The 21,754-nt window shown below is 50.6% G+C and overlaps 1 protein-coding gene across 1 annotated transcript in view; it reads left to right on the top strand.

Moving 5' to 3' along the window:
- Positions 1-6,399: 6,399 nt before the first annotated feature.
- Positions 6,400-21,754, top strand: part of DTX2 (deltex E3 ubiquitin ligase 2) — a 36,738-nt gene continuing 21,383 nt past the window's right edge. Inside the window, exons 1-3 of the mRNA XM_007942360.2 lie at positions 6,400-6,667; positions 8,950-9,586; positions 18,484-18,596. Of these exons, the coding sequence (XP_007940551.1) occupies positions 6,400-6,667; positions 8,950-9,586; positions 18,484-18,596 (1,018 nt within the window). The remainder of the gene's footprint in view (positions 6,668-8,949; positions 9,587-18,483; positions 18,597-21,754) is intronic.

Here is a 21,754-nt window from a genome sequence, read left to right as displayed (position 1 = left end):
TTCTTCATTTTGCGTAATGATGGACACCACGTGTCATGTTTGGAAAAGGGTTCTCCTTACGAAAGGTTAAGAAACCAGTGCATCTGCCTGAGAAGTAAAGGCTAAGGAAGGGGAGATGACTGTCACAAGGTCGCCACGCCCGCGGAAGACTGGGTAGAGGAGTCCCTCACAGTGCATTGTGCCCTCCTCCTTGCAGCACTCAGCGGCTGAGCTGAGGGAGGAGTCTGACCTGCAGGCTCTGGCTCCACTCAGGACAGGGCCGAGGGAGGCAGGTGGGACCTACCGCGTCTGCAAGGGTGAAAGGTTGAACTGCCCCGTAGCCCAGGTGTTAAATATTTTGGTAGTCTTTGGAGGGATGAAACAGGTGTCTCACAAGCTGGCTGTTGTAAATCGTAGCTCAGACTGCAGTTCCTCCCAGTTTAAAAATCAGCCCCTTCTCCCCAGAGGCCCCAGCCGCAGTGGGATCCGTTTGTGTGGGCTTGCCTACCTGGAGGCTCGTGATTGGACAAGGTGGCTTGGGCTCAGATGCTTCTGCCAGCTCAGGCCTTGTTCTGAGGCTTATTTAAATCCTCTGAAGATGGAAAGATTTGTAGAGATGTCATTATTTTCCTTTCTGTGAAAATGCCTTGCAGGTAAAATGCAGTCTTGCTCTCGGCAGCGCTTGTACAGGGATCCACAGCTAAGTGTGATGGGAGGGTGAGGAAAAGCTGGTTGGTCTGATCATAAAATGAATGGTCTGGTCAGAAAAAGTGACATGACCATTGTAGAACTTTTAAGAGTGCAGGGTTACCTATAATTCCATCACCTCAATTTTATATTTCCTTCCAGCTTTGCAAAGCTGGCTTATAGAAGATGGAAAATGTGGGCTTTACACTCTGACAGACTGGCATTACCTGATGTGGGTAAATGCTTGATATTTTGGGGCCTTAGTTCCCTCATCTGCAAAACAGGAAGAGTCCCTATCTCTCAGGGTGGATGTGAAGGGTTGAGAGAGGTTGAGAGTGGCGTGCATGCCACTGGGGAAATGGCACCCCCCCCCCAGAGCAGAGTGTGTGCAGTTCTATATCCGTATTTATAGCTTCTCAGGAGCATTAAGACAGCTCTTAATCCCTTTGTAAACATCTGGATTCTGGGTTGAGGATGGACATAGTTTAGGGTCGCATTCCCTTATTGTAAGCAGTTTTATGTTGGCTCAGAATCGAGACTCCCATGCCCCCCCCTCCCGCCAGCCAACAGTAGCAGTAGTGGTACAAATTTACTGTGGTAAACTATGTATAACAAAGCAGTTGCCATTTTAACTGTTTTTAAGTGTACAGCCCAACAACATCAATCACATTCGCTGTTGTACAGGGTCATGGCTGTCCGTTAACAGAAACCCTGCTGCTCTTAAGCAGTGGTCTCCCATTACCCTTCTGCACCAGTCCTTGGTAACCACTAACAAGCTTTGGTCTGTATGGTCCACATTTGCCTATTTTAGATACTTCAGGGTCATACAGCGTTTGTCCTTTTGTGCCTGACTGACTTTACTCAGCATAATGTTTTCAAGGTTCATCCCTATCGTAGCATGTGTCAGAACTTCATTTGTCTTTATGGTTGAGTAATACTCCATTACGTGTATGGACCACATTTTGTTTAGCTGTTCCTCTGTTGATGGACGCTTGAGTTGTTTCCACCTTTTGACTGTTGGGAAGAATGCTGCAGTGAGCCTTGGGATGTAATTATCTGAGTCCGTACTGTCAAGCTTTGGTTGTATAACCAGGAGTGGAATAGCGGGTCATATGGAAGTTCTTGGTTTAACTTTTTGAGGACCCCGCACTGTGTTCCACAGCAGCTGCACCATTTTACATTCCCTCCAGCAGTGTATGTGTGTTCCAGTTTCTCTATCTTTGCCAACACTTGTTGTTTTCTGTTTTCTGATAACAGCCACCCTAGTGGGTGGGACAGTAAGGTAGGTGGGACAGTAAGGTAGAGGATCAGTGAAAAAGGGGAAGACCTCAGTGAGGTGGATTGACACAGGCTGCAGCAGTGGGCTCAAGTCCAGCAGTAATTGTGAGGATGGGCAGGGCCGAGCGCTGCTTCCCTTCCTTATTCTACACGGGGTTGCTGACTCAGAGCTGCACCTGACAATAAGTGGGTGCGAAGTGGTATCCCGTTGGGGTTTTGATTTGCATTTCTCTAAGGCTGAGGGAGGGAGCTCTGTTGGCGTAGTACCTAAGGCATTTGACTGCTAACCAGAAGGCTGGCTATTCATACCCACCAGCCACTCCTCCGAAGGAAGACTGGGCAATCTACTTCCATAGGGATACTGCCTCGGAAACCCAAGCAGGGGTTGGATCTGACTCCATGGCAAAGAGTTTTTTTTTTTTTTTTTTTTAAGGAATTCGTGTCCCAGTGGTTAAAGCATCTGGCTGCTGACCAAAAGAGGTTGGTCGTTTGAACCCACCAGCTGCTTTGTGGGAAATCAGCTTCCATAAAGATTCCCAGGCCTAAAAACCCTCTGGGGTAGTTCTATTCTGTCTTTTAGCGTTGTTATGAGTTGTAACTGATTTGAGGGCAGTGGGTTTTGGTTTGGGACAAAAAATACCAAGTGTGTAGGGCTTGGTGTGAGTGGGGACAGTGGCCAGAGGCACAGCGCTTCTGTGCCATGCCTTCCTCATCTCTGGGTCCCTGGTACCTCAACAGGTCGAGGCCTTGGGGAGCCCTTGGTCTGTGGGGGTTGATTGCTTTCAAGTGAAGCTTTAGCTGAAGTTCTTGTTTTGCAGTGTTCTGTCGGGGTTTCTCTAGGGATGTGGGGACATGCTGGAATATACCACATGTGCTGGTGACTTGGGAGGCTCCACCGCCTGGGAGATGAGTGACACCTGGCAGAAGGTTTCAAGTCAGGACTCAGTAGTAATTGGCTTGAAACCAGTCCTGTGATTTGTACCTGGATATGGTTATAGAGACTTCCCATTGCTGCTGGCTGCCGAGCTAAGCCAGGCAGCCGTCCCAAGTGCATCCCAGGTCTAATCCTCTAAGACTGTTGGAGGAATTAGTGGCTCTGGGCAGGCCTGGCACCCATGATGTGTTCGCTCTTTCTGCAGGCCTGACTTGATCTGCTAGGTTCTCGTGCTGTGTGTAGTCCAGTACCACCCCTGGCTACCTCACTGAGGAGGGAGGGGTGAGGTGTGGGTGTGTACTTGGCTTGAGGGAGAAGGGAAGAGAAGGGGACACCAAGGTCTGTTGAGTGTCTCCTGTGTGCCTGGTGTCATGCTGGGTGCTTTATCCGCCTGCCTCCCAACCCCCGGGCAGAAGACTTGAGGTAGATGTCAGTCTCCATTTTTTAAAATGGAAGAAGAATGCTTGGAGGGCTGAGTAGCTTCACTGGGATGGTGTGGCGAGCAGGCACACGTTGGTACCAGAGCTCATGCCTAATCTGTTTTCGTGTGCTACTCCAGGAGTCCCTGGGTGGTACAGGCGATCACCTGCTCAGCTGCTGAAAGGTTGGCGGTTCAGACCCATCCAGACACACCTCGGAGGGCAGGCCTGGTGATCTGCTTCTGATCGGTCACAGCTTTGAAGACCCCGGGGAGTGGACCACTCTGCACACGTGGGCTCGCCAGTGAGTTGGAATGACTCACGGCAGCTAACAACAACAGTCTCAGCTCTTCCTTCTGGGGCAGGTGCTCTTGCCTTTCTCACTGAAACCACGGTGGTGTCTGCAGTGGGAGAGGCTGCGGAAGCCTGGACTCCAGTGGTATCAGGGGCCGTGGGATCCCGGCCAGTCAGCCCAGCAGCCTAGGTCTGTTTCCACATCTGCAGAATGAGGGAGCTAGGGGGTTCAGAAGGGATTGTGAATGGGAGCCCGATCAGCACCCGGCTTCCACACGGCTCATGCTGGGACATTTGTGGACGCTCAGAGCTTGGGATGCAGATTCTGTTCTCCCTTCCTCCTCCCCTCAGCTTAAGAGGAGCCTGTAAGTGGAGGAGTTCAGGCTGAGGCTTTCTCTGGAAGAAAATGGGCATTTGAGCCACATTGATTGGGGTTTGCTGCCACTTGGCGGTCTATGTGTGACCTTGAATAATCACTGGACCTCATCGAGCCTCGTCAGTCTGTTAGCTTGAATGACACAAGTACGTTTGGTTTTGTCACTAATGTTGGTCCCTGTTCTTCTCACCCTCTGAGCTGGTGCTCTTTGGGGGCCACCTTGATGAAACCTCTTTTCCCACTCCCACCACTGCAGACTCTGAGCAGAGTCATCCTCCGTGCTCTTCAGCCACATTCTGAGCTCACGTGCGTAGAACACTTATTCATGTCACGTCCTCGCTGGGTGCTGGGGATGTAGCTTGAACAAGACAGACTCCAGGGTTGCTGCCCTAGTGCTTCCATTCTGGTGGGGCAGAGAGACACGGGGCAGTCAGCATACCCACACAGCGGTGGTCATGACGTCTGATCAGTGCAGGGTGCTGTGAGGTCACACAGGGTGACCAGGGAAGGCCTCCCTGAGTGACACAGGCTTGGCTGAAGCTTGAGGAGAATTCACAAGGGAAGAGGCGGGGACGGGGGTTGGAAAAAAGTCTCAGAATGTGGCCTGGGTGTGGGAAAGAGTTCTCTGGAACAGCTGGTCACGCAGCCCAGGCACAGGGCATGGAGTGCAGAGAGGCCTTAGGTGGCCAGAGCAGGGACTTAGCCCTCTTGGGGATCTTACTGTTTACGCAGGGCTTCCTTCATGGTTAGTGACACCTCGAGGGGTAGCCTGGGGACATGGAAAGAGTCAGAGTCTGTGGTTTGAGTCCCAATTTTGCCATTGAGCCCCCTGAATGTCATTGAGCTCCCTGGATATCATTAAGCCCCCTGGACCTTCCTGAGAGACATTTTTCTCATCTGCAAATACACTGCTGTCGACTCAGTTTCCGTTTATGGCAACCCCGTGAGTGTTACTAGAATTGTGCTCCGTACGGTTTTCCTAGTGGGTCACCAGGCCTTTCTCCTGAGGGGACTGGGTGGACTTGAACCACCAGCCTTGTGGTCAGCAGCCAAGTCTGCATTGACCGTTCGTACCACCCAGGGACTCCCCTCGTAACGTGGCGAGTGATAGTGTGTCTCAGGACCAGACTTCCCATGCAGAGTCCTTACACAGGTCTAAGGGATTGTCATGGCCTTACCCACAGAAGATTTGGGGTGACTCGTGAAAACGCTTAGAAATGCTTATATGAAGTGGTTGGGGCTAAGGGAAATTATTGGAAAAAGAGACAAACTGGGCTAATGAGTAGCACCAAACTCCACCACATTTTAGACATAGGAAGAGGTGGGTAGGCGGTGTGGTTGATGCTGCACTCTTCCTGGCTACCAGAGCCAAGACGGGTTCAGAAACGTGAGTCACAGTGTCCTTAAGGTGTGAGGAGAAAAAATAATTGGGGAAAACCATGTTTTTTTGTTCTTTCTTGTAGCAAGGCTGACTGTGTGGTTTGCAATCTACTTTACCCCAAGAATCTGGTCTTTGCCCTTGGTTCCTGAGAGAACCTCTAAAACCTTGGAATTTCTCCAGTGATTGAAGTGATTGGATGAGGCCTCCAGACCCCACCTGAGGGTCGATGCCAATGGAGTGCTTCTTGGGGGGGGGGGCTGGCCTGGATTCCCCCTTGGGTGATACCAACCCAACCTCACGGGAGAGGGTAATCCAGTCAGTGTGGCTGTGTACTGAGGCCCAAGACAGACTCTGGGCAAAGAAGCTCCATGGGCCTCCTGGTTGGTTATAAACATTGGTGTACCTGGGAGGGTGGGTGCTGCGCCCCTTTTTGGGACATGAAACCTCCCTGTTGGGAACTTCCGAGACCTCTCACCCCTTGCATCTCTTCAACTGTCTCATTCTTGCTGTAGTGAAACTTAAGTACAGCACTTTCCTGAGTTCTGGGGGTGGTTGTGGAGAATAGTCAGACCCAAGGAAATAGTATGAGCCAGCTGGCTGGAAGTGAGGGGGCTTTCTGGGGACCCTGAGCTTATGCCTGCATCCTGAGGAGTACTGGGAAGCTCTGAATTTGTAGCCAGCATGTCAGAAGTCAGGGTGTCTTGGGGATCTGCAAACCTGCAGCTGGTGGCTGAAGCCTGGGGCAGACTTGGCAGTCTGGAGGACCGTGCCCTCTCCTTTGAGACCTACCCTGGTGGGGCGGGGCAGTGAAGGAGTGCTGTGTCCATGCGTTTGGAGCCAAAAGGAAGAGTGGAGATGGTTGGTGGCAGGATGAGCAGTGGCAAAGGTTGCAAGATTAGTGCTGATGGAGCCCAGCACTGGCTCTGGCAGGACGATGATGCCCCTCGTGTCTGTGCTGTTTACAGGTACGTGGGGGACGCTGGACGATGAACCTGAGACTCCAGCCCTTAGTGGCCTGAAGCTGCGGGAAAGCAGAGGGTCCTGCGGAAAGATGGCGATGGCCCCAGGCCCTTCCCTGGCTCAGGTGTACACCAGCCCTGTGGCAGTGGCCGTATGGGAGTGGCAGGACGAGCTGGGCACCTGGCACCCCTATAGTGCCACCGTCTGCAACTACATTGAGCAGCAGTTTGTCCAGCAGAAGGGCCAGCGCTTCGGGTTGGGGAGCTTGGCCCACAGCATCCCCTTAGGCCAGGCTGATCCCTTGCTGGCCCCTTACATCATTGACCTCCCCAGCTGGACCCAGTTCCGCCAGGACACTGGTAAGACCCTTCCTTTAGTGTGTATCTGAGCGCATGCTTTGGGCAGGGTGCTGTGCTAGGTGCTGGGGGTGCAGGATGATGGAAGTAAATCCTAGCTCCCCCCTGCTGAGCAGCGCAGGGTGGGAAGGTGGATACTGGGGAGGAAACACACAGGGGGGACGTACCTCTCGGTGGGAGCACGCCGCAGTCTGTCGTGGAGTTGCTGCTCTGTGGCACTCCTGAGGGCTGCTGGTGAACTTGGCTCCCCAGCCCAGTAGCTGCATGACCTGGGTGGAGGACTTCACTGCTCAGTGCAGTCATGGCGTGCCTTTTTTTTTTTTCTTTTTTAAAAATCTATAATGTGTTTATTGAGTTACTGAGAGCAGGGCCACCAATGTCCTCCCAGAGCTGTGCCCTGTCCTGCGTTTTCAGCAGTGCTGTCACCCCCGGGGTGATTTCACTCCCTCCCTCCTACCCAGGGTACATCTGACAATGTTTGGAGCCATTTTTGATGATGGTCCTGACTTGGTGGGTGGGGTGCTACTGGCATCTAGTGGGGAGAGGCAAAGGTGCTGCTAAACATGCTACACGGTGCAGGACGGCCCCTCACAACAAAGAAGGGGGCGGCCCAAGATGTCCCTGGTGCCAGGGTTGAGAAACCCTTTCTGATCCCTGTCACCAGCATCCTAGAGTCTCTGAAAAGCACAGCTCCTAATTAGTCGGATGCAGATCCAAGTCCTGGCCTCATAGTGTTGGCAGTCAGCTGAGAAAGCCCCAGAGAGGATTCAGAACATGGACCTTGTACACTGTGTTGGATAACAGTAGATGCTGAGGGGAAAGAGCAGTGGCGTGAGCGAGGGGGTATAAAATTGGGAGAGGCTAGTTGAGTGGAGGGGTGCTGAGAAGGGACTGAAGACAGGCCTGGAGGGAGAATGAGTGTGGGTAGGTCCTGCATGACTTTTCAGTCCCGAGAAGGGACTTTTATTCTGAAAGGGGGAGCCATGGACAGATTTTGGGCAGAGGTGTGACATCATCTGACTCAGGGTTTCAGAGTATCCCTCTGGCTCCTGTGGAAAAAAAAGGGGGGTGGGGAGGAGGCCAGGGCTGAAATGAGGAGACCAAGCTGGAAGGTAACTGCAGAAATCCATCTTCAGCAAGTGCTAGAGGAGGGGCCCGGCTGGCTGCTTTCTTCCTGCCCCGCATGTTTGCTCCGAAGAATACAGCCCACCGTGGGGAGTTGCCCAGCAGTTGCAACTTGAGAAGTCCAAACCAAACCAAACACATTGCCATTGAGTTGATTCTGACGCATAAGTGGCCCCCATTAGCTTTCCAAGACCGTAAGTGGAAATCTTTATGGAAGCAGACTGTCCCAGCTTTCCTCCATGGAGCCGATGGTAGGTTTGAACCACTAACTTTTTGGTTAGCAGCCAAATGCTTAAAACCACTACACCACCAGTGTTCCTATCAAAGGGGGGATGATCTAGCCATATAAGAGAGAATTAGGCAACAACTAAAGAGCCTGGTGGCACAGTGATTAAGCACTTGGTTGCTAACCAAAAGGTCGGCAGTTCGAACCTATTAGTTGATCTACAGGAGAAGGATGTAGCAGTCTACTTCTGTAAGGACTTACCACATTAGATAAGGTCGCCAGGAGTTGGAATGGACTCGACAGTTTGGGTTTAAGTAACAACTAATGAATTTTACAAGGTTTTAAGACACAGATAAAAGCTTATGACATAATAAGTGAAAGTAGTAGAAACGTTTTCGTTATGGTGGTTTCAGCTGCCTAAATGTACGTGTCTGGAGGCTGAGATGGGAGGAGATACATTGTAATATAAATTGAGTGCTTTTATTTTCTTGGTGATTGGATGGTGGGTGGATTGATTGATTGGATGATGGGTGATTGGGCGATGGGCGATTGGATTTTCTGTCTACCGTTTTGTTTTCAGTTTTCTAAAATGAGGATGTGTAAGTTTCATCAGATTTTTAGAAGCCTTACAAGTCTGAGCCACAACTGTTCTTTGACTTAAGCTTCTAGCCTACTCCTCTTCTGCTCAAGAGTGCAGATACCCCTCTGCCACTTGACTCCCTTGGGGCATGGTTCTTGACTTTTAGGGAGTGGTCCATCCTTCACCCCAAAATTTGGAAAAAGTAGTGAATGCCAGCCTCTGGATCTAGTAACAGCAGGGAAGTGTGTGCACAGGGTTCATGCTTGTTTATTTTGGCTCTAGAAGAGAGTGTTTGAGGGCCCTTTGCTCTCGGGGGCTTGGGTTAATGTTCACCTGTACGTTCCTTTTAAACAGGCACCATGAGGGCTGTACGGAGGCACCTGTTCCCCCAGCACTCAGCTGCAGGCCGGGGCATCGTCTGGGAGTGGCTGAGTGACGATGGCTCCTGGACAGCCTATGAGGCCAGCATCTGTGACTATCTGGAGCAGCAGGTGGCCAAGGGCAACCAGCTCGTGGATTTGGCCCCCCTGGGGTACAACTATACTGTCAACTATGCCACCCACACGCAGACCAACAAGACTTCTAGCTTCTGCCGTAGCGTGCGGCGCCAGACAGGACCCTCGTACCCAGTGACCACTGTCATTGCTCCCCTGGGCCACATGGGGGTTGCCTGCTCTTGCCACCAGTGCCTCGGTGGCAGCGGAACTGGCCCCGTGTCAGGCCGCTACCGCCATTCCATGACCAACCTCCCCGCATACCCTGTCCCTCAGGCACCCCACAGGACCACTGTTGTCTTTGGGGCCCACCAGACCTTTGCCCCGTACAGCAAGCCCTCACTTTCTGGGGCTCGGTCTGCACCCAGGCTGAATGCTACCAACCCCTGGAGTGGGACGCCTCCTACCCTGGGGAACCAACCCCTCTACCGCTCCAGCCTCTCTCACCTGGCACTGCAGCACCTGTCCCCGGGATCGTCCACCTCCAGTGGAGCCAGGTATCTGTCATGGCTGGTCATCTTGTCCCCCGTGTGTGCCTTGTCAGCAGGCTTGAGTTTCTGCTTTCACGTAGCTAGGAATATTCACCCAGTACCTTGCTAGGAGTATTCACCCCAGTACCTGTGGATTTGGCACCTGCTCCTCTGCTCTCTTGGTCATCTCGTGAGTGTGCTGCAGCTGCCCACAGTCTCGTGTCATGCGGAGCCTCCCTGACCTCTGGCTGCTTGGGTTCGGTAGTTACCACACTGGGGTTGAAATTATTCGTCCCCTCATTCACTCATGAGAGTGGGGCTGTCTATAGAGTGTGTTTAAGGCCTCTTTCCTGTGCTGGCGTGCCACGTGACTGTGCTTGAGTACCTGATAACATTTTGGTACTGTGTGCCAGGCACTACAGGTGCAGAGCTGGGAGGTACAGTTCTTACCCCAAGCCCCCCGCAGTCCAGTGAGGACCAGAAGCCTTGTGGACAGTGAGGGCCGCCATCCCAGTGTGTAGACATGATGGCCAGATGAGGTGGTGGTGCGTTAATGTGTGGCAGCAGGTAACAGCGCCAAGTGTGTCTGTGTTCACGAGCCCTCTGAACTTGGAGAAAAATGATGAAATAACCATCAGCCCAGTCCAGCCCCAGTGGCATTTTAAAGTGAGAAAACCCAGTGGATTTGGTCAGTGAGTAGATAGATGGTCCTGGGTGGGTCTGTGACAGGCAGCTGACACTAGAGGCTTCATTTTAATCATTGGGAGTGTTAGGCGTGGAGACTGTTGTGAGAATTCAAAGTGTTAGTCAGCATGGGGGCTGCTTTCTGAGAGAATGATGTGGTGGCCATGGCTGTTCCTGTGGTCCTGGGGCTGTCCTGGCTCCCAGGTGGGCGAGCACCTTGTTGGTTTAGACTGGTGCATGCAACCCCGTCCCTGCCTGCTTTACTCTGCTAAGGGCTGAAGCTTGACAGTGGCTGAGACCACCATGGCAACTTCTTGGCATCCAGCGTTTTTTCAAGCTGGGTTTCAGAGGACCCTGCCCGTTGCAGCAAGATACGGTGACAGCAACTCCCATTTGTCGAGCACACGTTATGTGCCAGGCCCTTTGTGCAGTTATTGAGTGATCCCAGTCAGCCTGCTGATGGCCTTAAGGACGGTGGTATCCTCAGCTTACAGACGAGCCTGTTGAGGCCCATGAAGCTGGCACCTCAACTAGCAAGTGTCCAAACTGGCCTAAACCCTGGGCCCCAAAGGAACACATTGGGGGTTCTTGAAGGTTCCTCAAAGGTAGGGGATGAGGGAGGCTGGAGGTGTCTTGACAGAGGAGTGAGGAGTCCTGTGGACATGGGGGTAAGAAGCTTGAATTGGCCAAGGTTTCCTGGGAAGCTGCTCCTGGGAGTCGGGCTTGTGGATCTGAGATCTTCCTGGGAATTGGGAGTATGGGGAGATTTCGTTTGGGCCTGTCTGTGGACTTTTCCGTAAACATAAGCAGGACGCTGCCATACCCCAGCCCCTTCCTGGGCTCAGTGAGGTTCTCCCCACGTCTCTCACCGTCAGAACGTGGGGCAGTCACTTAGAGCAAAGTGCTAGAGCTGTCTGCCCACAGGGATCATCAGCAGTGCTGGGCCTCCTACTACATCTGCTGCACCAAGTCTCCTGGGGCTGCTTGAGTTCTCACAAATGATCTTGAGGCACATTTCTAAATAGTCCTAGAGAGTTCTAGATTCTAGAATTGAGCCAGGTGTTTAGCGGTTCCCTGGCTGGTTTCCTGTGAAGACCTCCCCCACCCTGTTTTTCTTTGGGCTCTCCCCTCCCCTGGCCTGAGGGTCATTCCAGACTGCTGATGCAGCCCTCCTGGTGCAGGCCAGGCAAGTTCCAGGAAGGAAGGTCTGGGCCAGACAGCCTTACCTTCACCTTCTGTGCTGTGACGGGCATGTTGCAGCTTGCCCAGCCCCGTAAACCAGTAGGGAACTGGGCCAGCGGGCTCTGTTGGTTGAAACAGCCTCCAAGGGACCTGCCTCCTGGGGTAGGCAAACATCTTTACTTCCTCCAGCTCTTCAGGATTGGGCATGGAATCGTTCACTAGCACAGGCCTATTCGTGTTTTGGAAAGTGGGTTACACACACCTAATTTATAGTATGGGCCTCCTCACTTAACCCTTCCCTGATGGGAGTTGTGGAGCCAGAAGGGACCTGCTAAGAACTGAAGAAACTTGGCTCCTGTTCTCCCAAAGGGCTGTGGTGAAGAGAATGTCAGTAGGATGAGGTGAAAGTTACCAGGTGTATGTGGTGGCAGGTCTGAAGACAGAGCCATGATTGGGGAAGCCTGTCTTGACTGGTAGCTGTGGGAGATACCATTTGTGTGGGTAGAGTGGAACTTTGTGGAACCCATGTGATTTTTCAATTGCCTCTTGCACAATCTGGGAACGTTGGCTGGCAGATTTCCATGTGCCCCTGGGAGGTACGTTGCTGGTGACTGAGCTGTCTGGGTTGAAGTAAATTTCCTGCTAAGTGAAGTTTGTCCCTTTAAGCACCAAAACTTGTGTTTAATCATGTTTGATGAGAAACTTTGCAAAATGTGCCATGCATAGCCTTGCCCTCTTTAAATAGAGGGTGTGACTCCTCGCTTAGTGTTTTCAGTGACTTGGGGTAGTAATTATGACCAGCAGCATAGACAGCTCAGTGATGTGGTTAAGCCAAGCCTGTGGGCCCTTTACCCCTGCACTGGGTGGCCTGAGAAGATGGCTTCCCTGTTTGGCTTTCTGCAGCTCTTCTTTCTGCCTCTGTGAGCTCCCCATGCCCTCCTGCTGTGGGCCAGCCCCCACCGCACCCAGCTGCTGTGGGCAGTCTTGGTTCCAGGCAAGGGCTTGCTCCTGACTCGCTGTAGGCCCTTGGGTTAGCTCTATACTCTTTCCATGCTTCGATTTCCCTCTGTCAAGATTAGCCAGCAGGACTTGCCAGTTTCTGACTTTCCTTTTGCCCTGATAACTGTTGTGGTTTTCAGGATTTGGGGAGGCCCTGAGAGCTTTGCTTTAGCTCCCTCTGGTCCTTTGGGTCCTGGACAACAATAGACATTTCTCTTGGGTTTTAGATTGCGTCTCACAGCTCCCCTGGGAGCCTTGTAGTGTTGTCCTCCTCTTACAGCTGGAGAAAGTCAAGCCCAGAAAGGGGACTTGATAGGCCCAGGCCCCACCACTTTAGGGGGAAGCTGGCACCAGAAGCTGGGTCCCTAAACTCCACCTCTGGTGCTCATTGTCCTGCATCCTGTGGTCAGAGATTCCTCGGTTGGTGTTGGCTTGCCAGTCAGATTGGCAATCTTGGGGCGCTGGAGAGCAGCTTTGGATTTTCTTCCTCTCCAGCCTCCGGGCATTGCCCCTCGCTTGGAGCCGTAAAGCTTGAAGGCCAGAAGTCCTCCTGTCCCGTGTCCTAGCTCCCTCGGGAAGCTCCTTGAGGTGGTCTCCGAGGGGAAAACTGGCTGGGCCCTTAGTAGGTAGGCCCAGGAACAACAGCACCAGCAGAAACAAACCCGTCGTGTGGTCGATGCTGACTCATGGCAGCCGTAGGGCTCCCTTCATTGGCTGATGATTTTGGAAGTGGATCGCCGAGGCCTTTCTTCTGAGGAGCCTCTGGGGCGGACTCAAACCTCCAACCTTTTGCTTAGCAGCCGATTGCTTAACTGTTTCTACCGCTCAGGGACTGCACGCTCAGGAGTTCTGTTTTGTTTTGCTTGTTGTTTGTGAAGAGGGGTATACCTGAGGCAGTGACTAGAGAAGAATTCCCAGAGAAGGGCACTTGGGACAACAGGTGCCCCACATTGGGGTATAGTCTGTCATTCTGAGACATTTGAGGGTGGAGGGGTTATGGTTCAGGACCAGACCTGAGGTTCTGTCCAGCTATGAGAGTCCTCGTTTTCAGACTACTGGATCCCTTTGACTGTTCCTTACAGCAGGAAATTTATGGGAGAGGAACTGGGTCCTGGGGCTTTAGGGTGAGATACCCTTTGGAAGCCTTTCTGCATGTCTGCTTCCTGATTCAACACTTGGTGGTGGAGCTAGGCCACCTCTCTTAAATATGCATCTCTTCCGTTGGAGGAAGACCCTACTTCCTGATGGTTTTCTGTGGGGTGAAGTCAAGGGTCCCATCACTGTGGGGACCAGTGCATATAGCCTGCTGAGTAGCCCATTCATTTTGTGGGGTGTACAGCCGAGCTTAGATTTTTTGGCTTCCAATGACAAGAGCCTCCTAGCTAGCTCAGGGTTCAGCTCCGGGCTCCTTGTGGCGTTGGTTTGGAAGACCTGGGCTGGAGAGGAAGGAGGGCTGGGCTCCAAGAGAAGAGGCAAAGGATGCCTGGGAGGTGGTATCTCTGGATTCCTTCACTTGGGGACGCTGAGAACTTCATAGATCACCAGAGATTATCCACCTTCCTTTACAAAAAAGGAGAAACAGGTTTAGGAAAGAGACACTTGCCTGAAGTTAAACAGTTTCTGTAGGAACCAAGACCTTAGCCCAGGCACTCCAAGCCCTTCTGTTGCATCATCAACATGCTCTGGGTCCAGGTCTGTCACTCTGGGGGGGTTGGGAGTAGATGAGGCCAGAGCTGCTCTTTGAGTAGCATGACCACACAGGGTATCCCGTTTGGGGAGAACAGTCAAAGCATTGGGACAAAGCAACCTCATTTTGTTGCTCAGATGTTGACACCTCTGCTCTGTTCCAAACCCTGTGCTAGGCCCTGGAAGCTTCAGCCCCCCCGGTGGGTGTGAGGTTTCTTGCTTTGGATCAGAACCAACTAGCTCCTTGGATTCTTTACCAGTGGGATCTGTGACCCATGGCTGCCTTCTAGGGCTGCTCCAAGGCCATTTGCTGTAACTGGGTGGTGGTTGTTGGCTGACAGCTGTAGGGGAGCTGCAGCTGGAGCCGTCCTTCATTGCTGGAATGTGGCGGGATCTTTGTTCTCTGGGGCGGGCCCTGTCCTTGGGGAGGGCCAGTGCAGGGACTGTGTGAAAGGGTTTCGTAATCTTCCTTGTTACATTGTCTTTAATGTGGACAGGGACTGGAAGGACAAGGAGTTGGCAGAGGTCTTGGTCATCTACGCCAACTGTTCTCCAATGTGGGTCTCCCTCTTAAACCATAATAGCATGGCTTTATTACCATTTTAAAAAAAAAAAGATGACTTAACATCAAGTGAATCTTGAAACCAACTAGGTTTACCACAGCGACAGGAAAGGACATTGCTGGGAGTGGGATCTCATCTTTTTACAGAATATCAAGAACAAAGCTTTAAGCTGTGTAAAGTGTCTCCTGGAGCAATTCCAAGAGTTTCTGAAGACAGTCCTAAAAGAAGAACTCAGCATGTCTTGAGCGTGCTAGCTTCGTGAAAACAATGGCTTTAGCAGTAATTGATGACAATTGCAGCCATTGGCTGTTGAGTTGATGGGGACTCATGGCAACACCATTAAAAAACAAAACCAAACCTTTATTTTTTTAATTTTTAAATTATTTTTAAACAAACTCTCTGCCATCAAGTTGATTGTGATGCATAGCGACCCTGTAGGACAGAGTAGAATTGCCCCATAAGGTTTCCAAGGCTTTAATCTTTGTGGAAACAGATTGCCTCAACTTAATCCAGTGGGGAGGCTGGTGGATTTGAACCTTTCGTTTTTTTTGGTTAGCAGCCAAATGGCCAAACCAAATCTTTATTTTGAAACAACTTTAGACTTACAGAAAAGTTACAGGAATAGTACAGAGAGTTTCCACGTCCCTCACCCGACTTCTGATGTCAACATCTTTCATAACCATAGGTATTAAGTAGTTGGAGTCAGAAAATGAACACGGTTCAACGCTCTTAACCAGAGACTTAAAAAGAAAAAGTTGACTGGTTTCTCCAGTAGTGTTTCTGTCTGTCTGTGTGGGACTTCACGTTGCATCCAGTTTTCATGTCTCCCAAGTGTCCTTCATCTGTGATGCTTCCTCAGCCTTTCATCGTCGTTCATAACCTCGACACTTCTGAAAACGTCGTCCACTGTCTCTGGGCATGTCTAATGTTTTCTCATAAGTGAAGGTGTTGCATTTTTGACAGGAACGCCACAAACGTCGTGTGACCCCTTCTCACTGCATCCTCTTGTGGGGTTCCAGGTGTGGGTCTGTCATATTGGTGGTGGTCTTGATCACTAGACTATTGGCAGACTATTGGGAGTCCTTGGGTTATATGAAGAGTTAACGAGCTCAGCTGCTAACCCAAGGGTTGGGGGTTCCAGTTCACCTAGATGCACGTCACAAGAAAGCTCTGGCCATCTACTTCCGGAGCCTCAGCCACGGAAAGTTATAGGGAGCACGGCTCTACCCAGACACACGGGTCGTCATGAGTCCCCATTGACTTGACAGCAGTTGACTGTAATTGCCATCAGTTACTGCTGAAGCCCTTGTTTTTCTTTTTTTGATTGTGATTTGGGTGAAAGTTTACAGAGCAAATTCACTCTCCATACAGCAGCTCACGTACACTTTGTCTCATAACATTGACTGCAGTTTCCCACAGTGCAACAGTTCCCCTCCCACTTCCTCCCCATAGTAACCTCTTGCCTGTGTCCTTCCCTCCCATATACTCCTGCCCCCACGCTCTCCCTGTTTATGCACAGCCTTTTCTCCCATGATTGATCTCTCCAAGGAGTATATCTACCTAATGTAAATGTTCACCTCATATGCCAGTCTTTTGCTTGGGCTGGAAGCCACAGGAGTGGGTTCAATTCCAGACCTGAAGGGCAGCTAGGGGCCATAGTCTCAGTGGTTCCACTAGGCTCTTTCTGACCACCAAACCTGGTCCTTTTTTCTTTTTAAATGATTTTGAGTTTTGTTCTGCGTTATTCTATCTAGGGTCTCCTACATAGTCCCCCTCCAAGTGGTTGACTGTGGTAGCCGCGCACCACCTAGTTCTTCTGTTCTCATAGTCATATAGGCTGAGGATTGCATAGTGTACCAGTCACTTGGACTAATTGTTTCCATGAATCTTTGGTTTTCTCTGTTCTTTGCCCTGAACGAGGAGATACCCATCATTGTATCTCGATGGCTGCTTACTTTTTTAAGATCCCAGTCGCTACTCCCCAAAGTAGGAGGTGGAAGGATGTTTTGTGTAGTATGTTATGCCAATTGAGCTTGATGTCCCCTGCAGCTATGGTTCGGAGCCCACAGATCCAACTACTTGCTCCCTCTGGGAGCCAAGAAGTGACTACAGCCTTGTCCCTTGTCAGCTCTACTATATACCTGGGAACCCCTTTTGACGAAGCTAGTGCGCCCAAGACATTCTGAGCTCTTATTTTAGGACTGTCTTCAGAGGCTCTTGGAATTGCTCTGGAAGATACTAATTTATTTGTATTGTAATTTGGGTGAAAGTTTACAAAGCAAATTCATTTTCTGTACAACCGTTCATATACATTTTGTGTCATGACGTTGATTATAATCCCTGTAATGTAAACAACTCTTCTTCCCACTTCTTCCCTTTGGTTATCTTTTCCCTGTGTCTTCTTTCCTGTGTATTCCTGCTCTCTGAGCTATCTCTCTGTGCAAATACTGCCTTTCTGATCTCCCGTGGTTAATTGTTCTAAGGAGTGTAGCTACCTGGAGTAAATGTTCAACTTACACACCTATCTATCTGTTTTTTGGTTGGAAGCCATGGAAGTGAGGTCAATTCCAGGCCCAAAGACTGACAAGGGGTTTCACCAGTCTCTATCAGACCAGTAAGCCTGGTCTTTTTTTTTATGATTTTGAGTTTTGTCCCACATTTTTCTCCCACTCTATCCAGGCTCTTCTGCACTGATCCCTTTCCAAGTGGTTGACAGTGGTAGCCGGGCACCATCTAGTTCTTCTGGTCTCAGGGTCATAGGCTGAGGTTCGCAAAGTCCACTAGTCCCTTGGACTAATTGTTTCCGTGCGCCTTTGGTTTTTTCACTCGTATTTGCTCTGGATGAGAAGAGACCCAATGTTGAATCTAGATGGCTGCTTACAAGCTTTTAAGACCCCAGTTGTTACACACTAAAGTAGGATATAGAACAATGTTTTTGTGTAGTGTGTTGTGCCATTTGAGCTTGATGTCCCCCATGACAATGATCTTGAGCCAAGGTGTCAACAACTTGCTCCCTCAGGGTGATTATCTGTGGCTAAGAAGTTATCATAACTTTGCCCTTTGTTAGCTCTATTTGTGGACATTCTTAATAGTACATACAAATATGTATATTAAAATACCATCTCCCAAACTTGCGTATGGTCTTGGGTATACTCCCTTTTGCCTAGACGTACCTGACCATTCAGCCTGTCTACTTATGTACCCAACCCATAGGTTGCTGTTGGTTATTACTAATAATGCAGTATTGCGTGTGTTGAAGTGTTTTATCTTTGTTGTCTGTACCTCCCATGTGTGGAAGATATTTTTGACAGCTTAAAGCTTTGTTCTTGAGAACCTGCAAAAAGGTGGGATTTCCACCCCTAGCAGTGTCCTTTCCTGTCACTGGTACAGCTTGTAGGATCACCCTGTCTTCTTGGCTGCCCTCTGTCCCCGAACCTGGCTTCCTGTGCTACTTAGCCACCATTAACAACCCTCAGATTTGACTTCTGCCCAGTGTGTGATGTGTCAAGCTTTTTGTAGGTGCCTTCCTTGTAAACGATGACACTTCTTTTCTTTTTTTTAATACATTGTATTGAAATGACAGTTTCAGTGCTCAGATTCTCTGGGCTAATTTGCATCTGAGAGTGGTAGAATTAGGATTTCTTGCTCCTCGCTCTAGATCCTGTTTGATTGACCCCTCATTCATGAAGTGACAGCCGTGGGAAGTGAAACTTGAAGGAGGCCGGGCAGCACCAGTTAGTTCCTGGTTCTCCAGGTATGGGTTCCGCTAAGTCAGTGCCGCACATTAAGCTTTGTTCTCTCTTCCCTCAGTGCCTCCCTCCCTGGCGGTCCTGCCACCGCTCCTGCCAGCGGTCCTGGGAGCATCCCTGCCAGTGTGCCCGTGCAGATGCCAAAACCCAGCAGGGTTCAGCAGGCCCTTGCAGGTAGGTTCCCCCGCCCTCAGGTTCAGGAAGCGACTGCCCAACAGGACTTGGTTTGGGGCAAGGGGGGTGCATGTGGGGTAGAGGGGCAGGGGAGGAAATTTCAGGGTGGGGGCCATGTTCCCCTCAGTTCCCAATGAAACCTGAAGGGCTCCTTAGAGAACAGAGTCTCTTCCTGGTGATGTGCAGCCCCAGTAAATGGGCCGGGTTATCCCCCTCCATGGACCAGGCTCTCTGTGGTTGGGCTCAGTGATCGTGGGTGCCTGGGTATCTCACTGAGTTATTGTTAAGTAGTCACTTTGCTGTCCTGAAATGCTGTAGGCATTTATTAAAGGAGCCCTCTGGGGAATTCAAAGAGCTCTGGAGGTGTTGTACCTAAGGCATTTGACTGCTAACCAGAAAACTGGCGGTTCAAATCCACCAGCCACTCCTCAGGAGGAAGATGGGGCAATCTACTTCCGTAGAGATGCCGCCTGGGAAACCCAAGGAGGGGTCGCTATGAGTCAGAATCGACTCAATGACAGTGAGTTTGGTTTATTTTTCTGGGGAATGCAAGAGCCATATTGGCTGCTGTGTGGTTATAGTTATGTCTTGAATAAGTTAATTTTGTGTCCAGTCTTGGAACTGTTTTTCAAAATTTGATAGGCCTGAGGGAGCCATTGGAAGCTGTTTTTAAACTAATGGGAAATTGAAAATACATGCAAATGAAGATACACCGGTATATTGAACCTCTGTCGTGTAAGGGTGATAAAGGGACTAAAGCAAGCAGTGTTGGTGTTTTGGGGAGTCACGGTGGTGGTGGTGTGGGTGGATTAGAGGGGCGAGACTGGAGGCAGGGAGACTGGTGTGCAGCCAGTGAAGGATGGCAAAACTTGGAGGTAAGATCATTGTGACTTGGTGATGAGGATTGGCTGTGGGAGAGGAGGAGGCATGGAAAGGGGTGACAGCTGTGGATAGCAGCGCCACAGGAGTGACAACAGTGAGGAAGAGCTTGGGGCTTTGCAGTGTACGTTACTTTATTTTGTCCTTACAGCTCGGTGAGGTAGGTCCTGTTGCTGCTGTTTTACATTCGAGGGGGCAGAGGCTCACTGAATTTAAATAACATATCCGAGGCCACGTAACTAGCACTTGGCAGAGCTGGGGTTCCACTTGCCAGCATTTTGACCTCAGAGTGCGGGCTTGTCCCTGTCGCACTCTGTTGCCCCCTGGGTGCTGTAGCAGGAGGGGTGCACAGGAGGGCGCTGGCTGTGCTTGCAGACACCGGAGCTCTAGGTGGCGCTGTCTGGGAGACAGTGGAGATTAGATGTGGCGCTCAGAAGGGTGGTCTGGGCTTTGCCTGTGGAGGCTGGTGAACGCCATGGGAGTGTGTGGGCTCCCCGTGTGACTGTGGGTGGGGGAGGGACCATGGGCAGGGCTCTGGCCAACAGCACAGCTAAGGAGGTGGTGAAGGAAGAGGTGCCCATGAGGGAAGCAGAAGAGTTACGGAGACAGTGAAGGCTGGGGGGTGCTGGACAAGCCACAGGGGAGGCAGTGCCCAGCAGGCCCTCTCGAACCTGCTCTGGCTGCCGACCCTTTGAACTGTGATGGGCAGAGAGAAAAGAGCCAGCAGAGATGTGGTGACTGGAGAATCGCTGCCCAGTGTAGGTCTCCTGGTGGCGTGAGATGATGTGGGTGAAATCAGACAGTGCGAGTTTGTGAGTGAGTGAGAGAGTGAGAGACAGAGACAGAGAGAGAGTGTGTGGGTGGTGCTGGCTGCCAAGGTTGTGATGAACAGGCCAGGCCTCCACATTCGTGTCTGGACTCTTAGAGAGGCAAAGGACCCCACCTCCCAGGATCTTGGTCTGGCCTCACTGAGCCTCTATGCATAGGCCTGGCATGGGTAACCTCTAAGGCTGTAGTGCAGACATTAAATAACCTTCCTAAATGGATCTTAGCAGTGATCCTGCCCCACCCCCTTCCTAGGAATATTGAGACCACATGCTCTTTTCCCTGCCTTTGTATTTATGCTTTTAAATTTTACTGTCTTTTGCATGGCAGGTTAAGGTCGACAACTGTACACATGTTGTCCAGGGGCATTGGTTATACTCTTCACAGCGCGTGAACATTCTCATTATTTCTGTTCTGGTTTTTCAGTTTCCATTAATCTAGTTTCCCAGCCTCCTTACATTCTCATCTTGGTTTTAAAGTTATTATTGACCATTTGGTCTCATATGGGTGAGATTTTAAGGGGCACAGCACTTATGGGTGGTAGTCATTATTTCTTGAGTCTGTCTGTTGTTAACGACGGGCTCAAGCGTAGCAAGGATTGTGCGGATGGCACAGGACCAGGCAGTGTTTGGCTCTGTGGTATGACACAACTCATTGGCACCAGCAGCAACAGCAACGTTTGTTATTTAGCTGTAACCTGACTTTGGGTTAGTCTCAGTTCAGGGTCTGAAGTGTATGTGAGAGCAACACTCTGGTCATCCTCCAGTGTCAGCCAGGCCAGTAGGTCGGGTTTTTTTTGTTGTTGTTGTTTTGTTTTGTTTTGTTTTTTTAGGAATTTGAGATTCCACATCTTTTTCTCATTCTTTCAGGGTCATTGAGATTCCACATCTTTCTCTCATTCTTTCAGGGTCATCTATTGTGGCCCTGATTAGAACAGTTGGTATTGGTAGCCAGATACCATCTAGTTCTTCTGGTCTCGGGGTAGGTGAGGCCGTGGTTCACGTAGACCCTTTGTCCTGTAGGCTAGTTTCTTCTTTGAGTCTTGGGTATCCTTCTTTCTCTTTTGCTCTGGATGAGTGCAGACCAATACTTGTATCTTAGATGGCTGGTCACAAGCTTTTAAGATCCTAGACACTACTTGCCAAACTAGGATGTAGAAATTAACTTCATGAACTATGTATGGCAATTGACTGAGATGTCCCATGAGACTTTGGGCCTAGTCCTTGAAACTCAGAAATCCAGTCCCATGAGGCATTTGGTTTGGGAGCCCCGGTGGCGTAGTGCCTAAGGCACTTGACTGCTAACCAGAAGGCTGGTGGTTCAAACCCACCAGCCACTCCTCAGAAGGAATATTGGGCAATCTACTTCCATAGTGATACCTCCTCGGAAACCCAAGGAGGGGGTCGCTGTGAGTCGGATCATCTCGACAGCAGTGAGTTTGTTTTTTTTTGTAA

Source organism: Orycteropus afer, unplaced genomic scaffold (assembly GCF_000298275.1).
Source record: "Orycteropus afer afer isolate SDZICR_OR568_19922 unplaced genomic scaffold, OryAfe1.0 scaffold00006, whole genome shotgun sequence".
Classification (NCBI taxonomy): domain Eukaryota; kingdom Metazoa; phylum Chordata; class Mammalia; order Tubulidentata; family Orycteropodidae; genus Orycteropus; species Orycteropus afer.
Note: the sequence above shows the minus strand (reverse complement) of the source record. Positions and strands in the feature narration are given on the sequence as shown.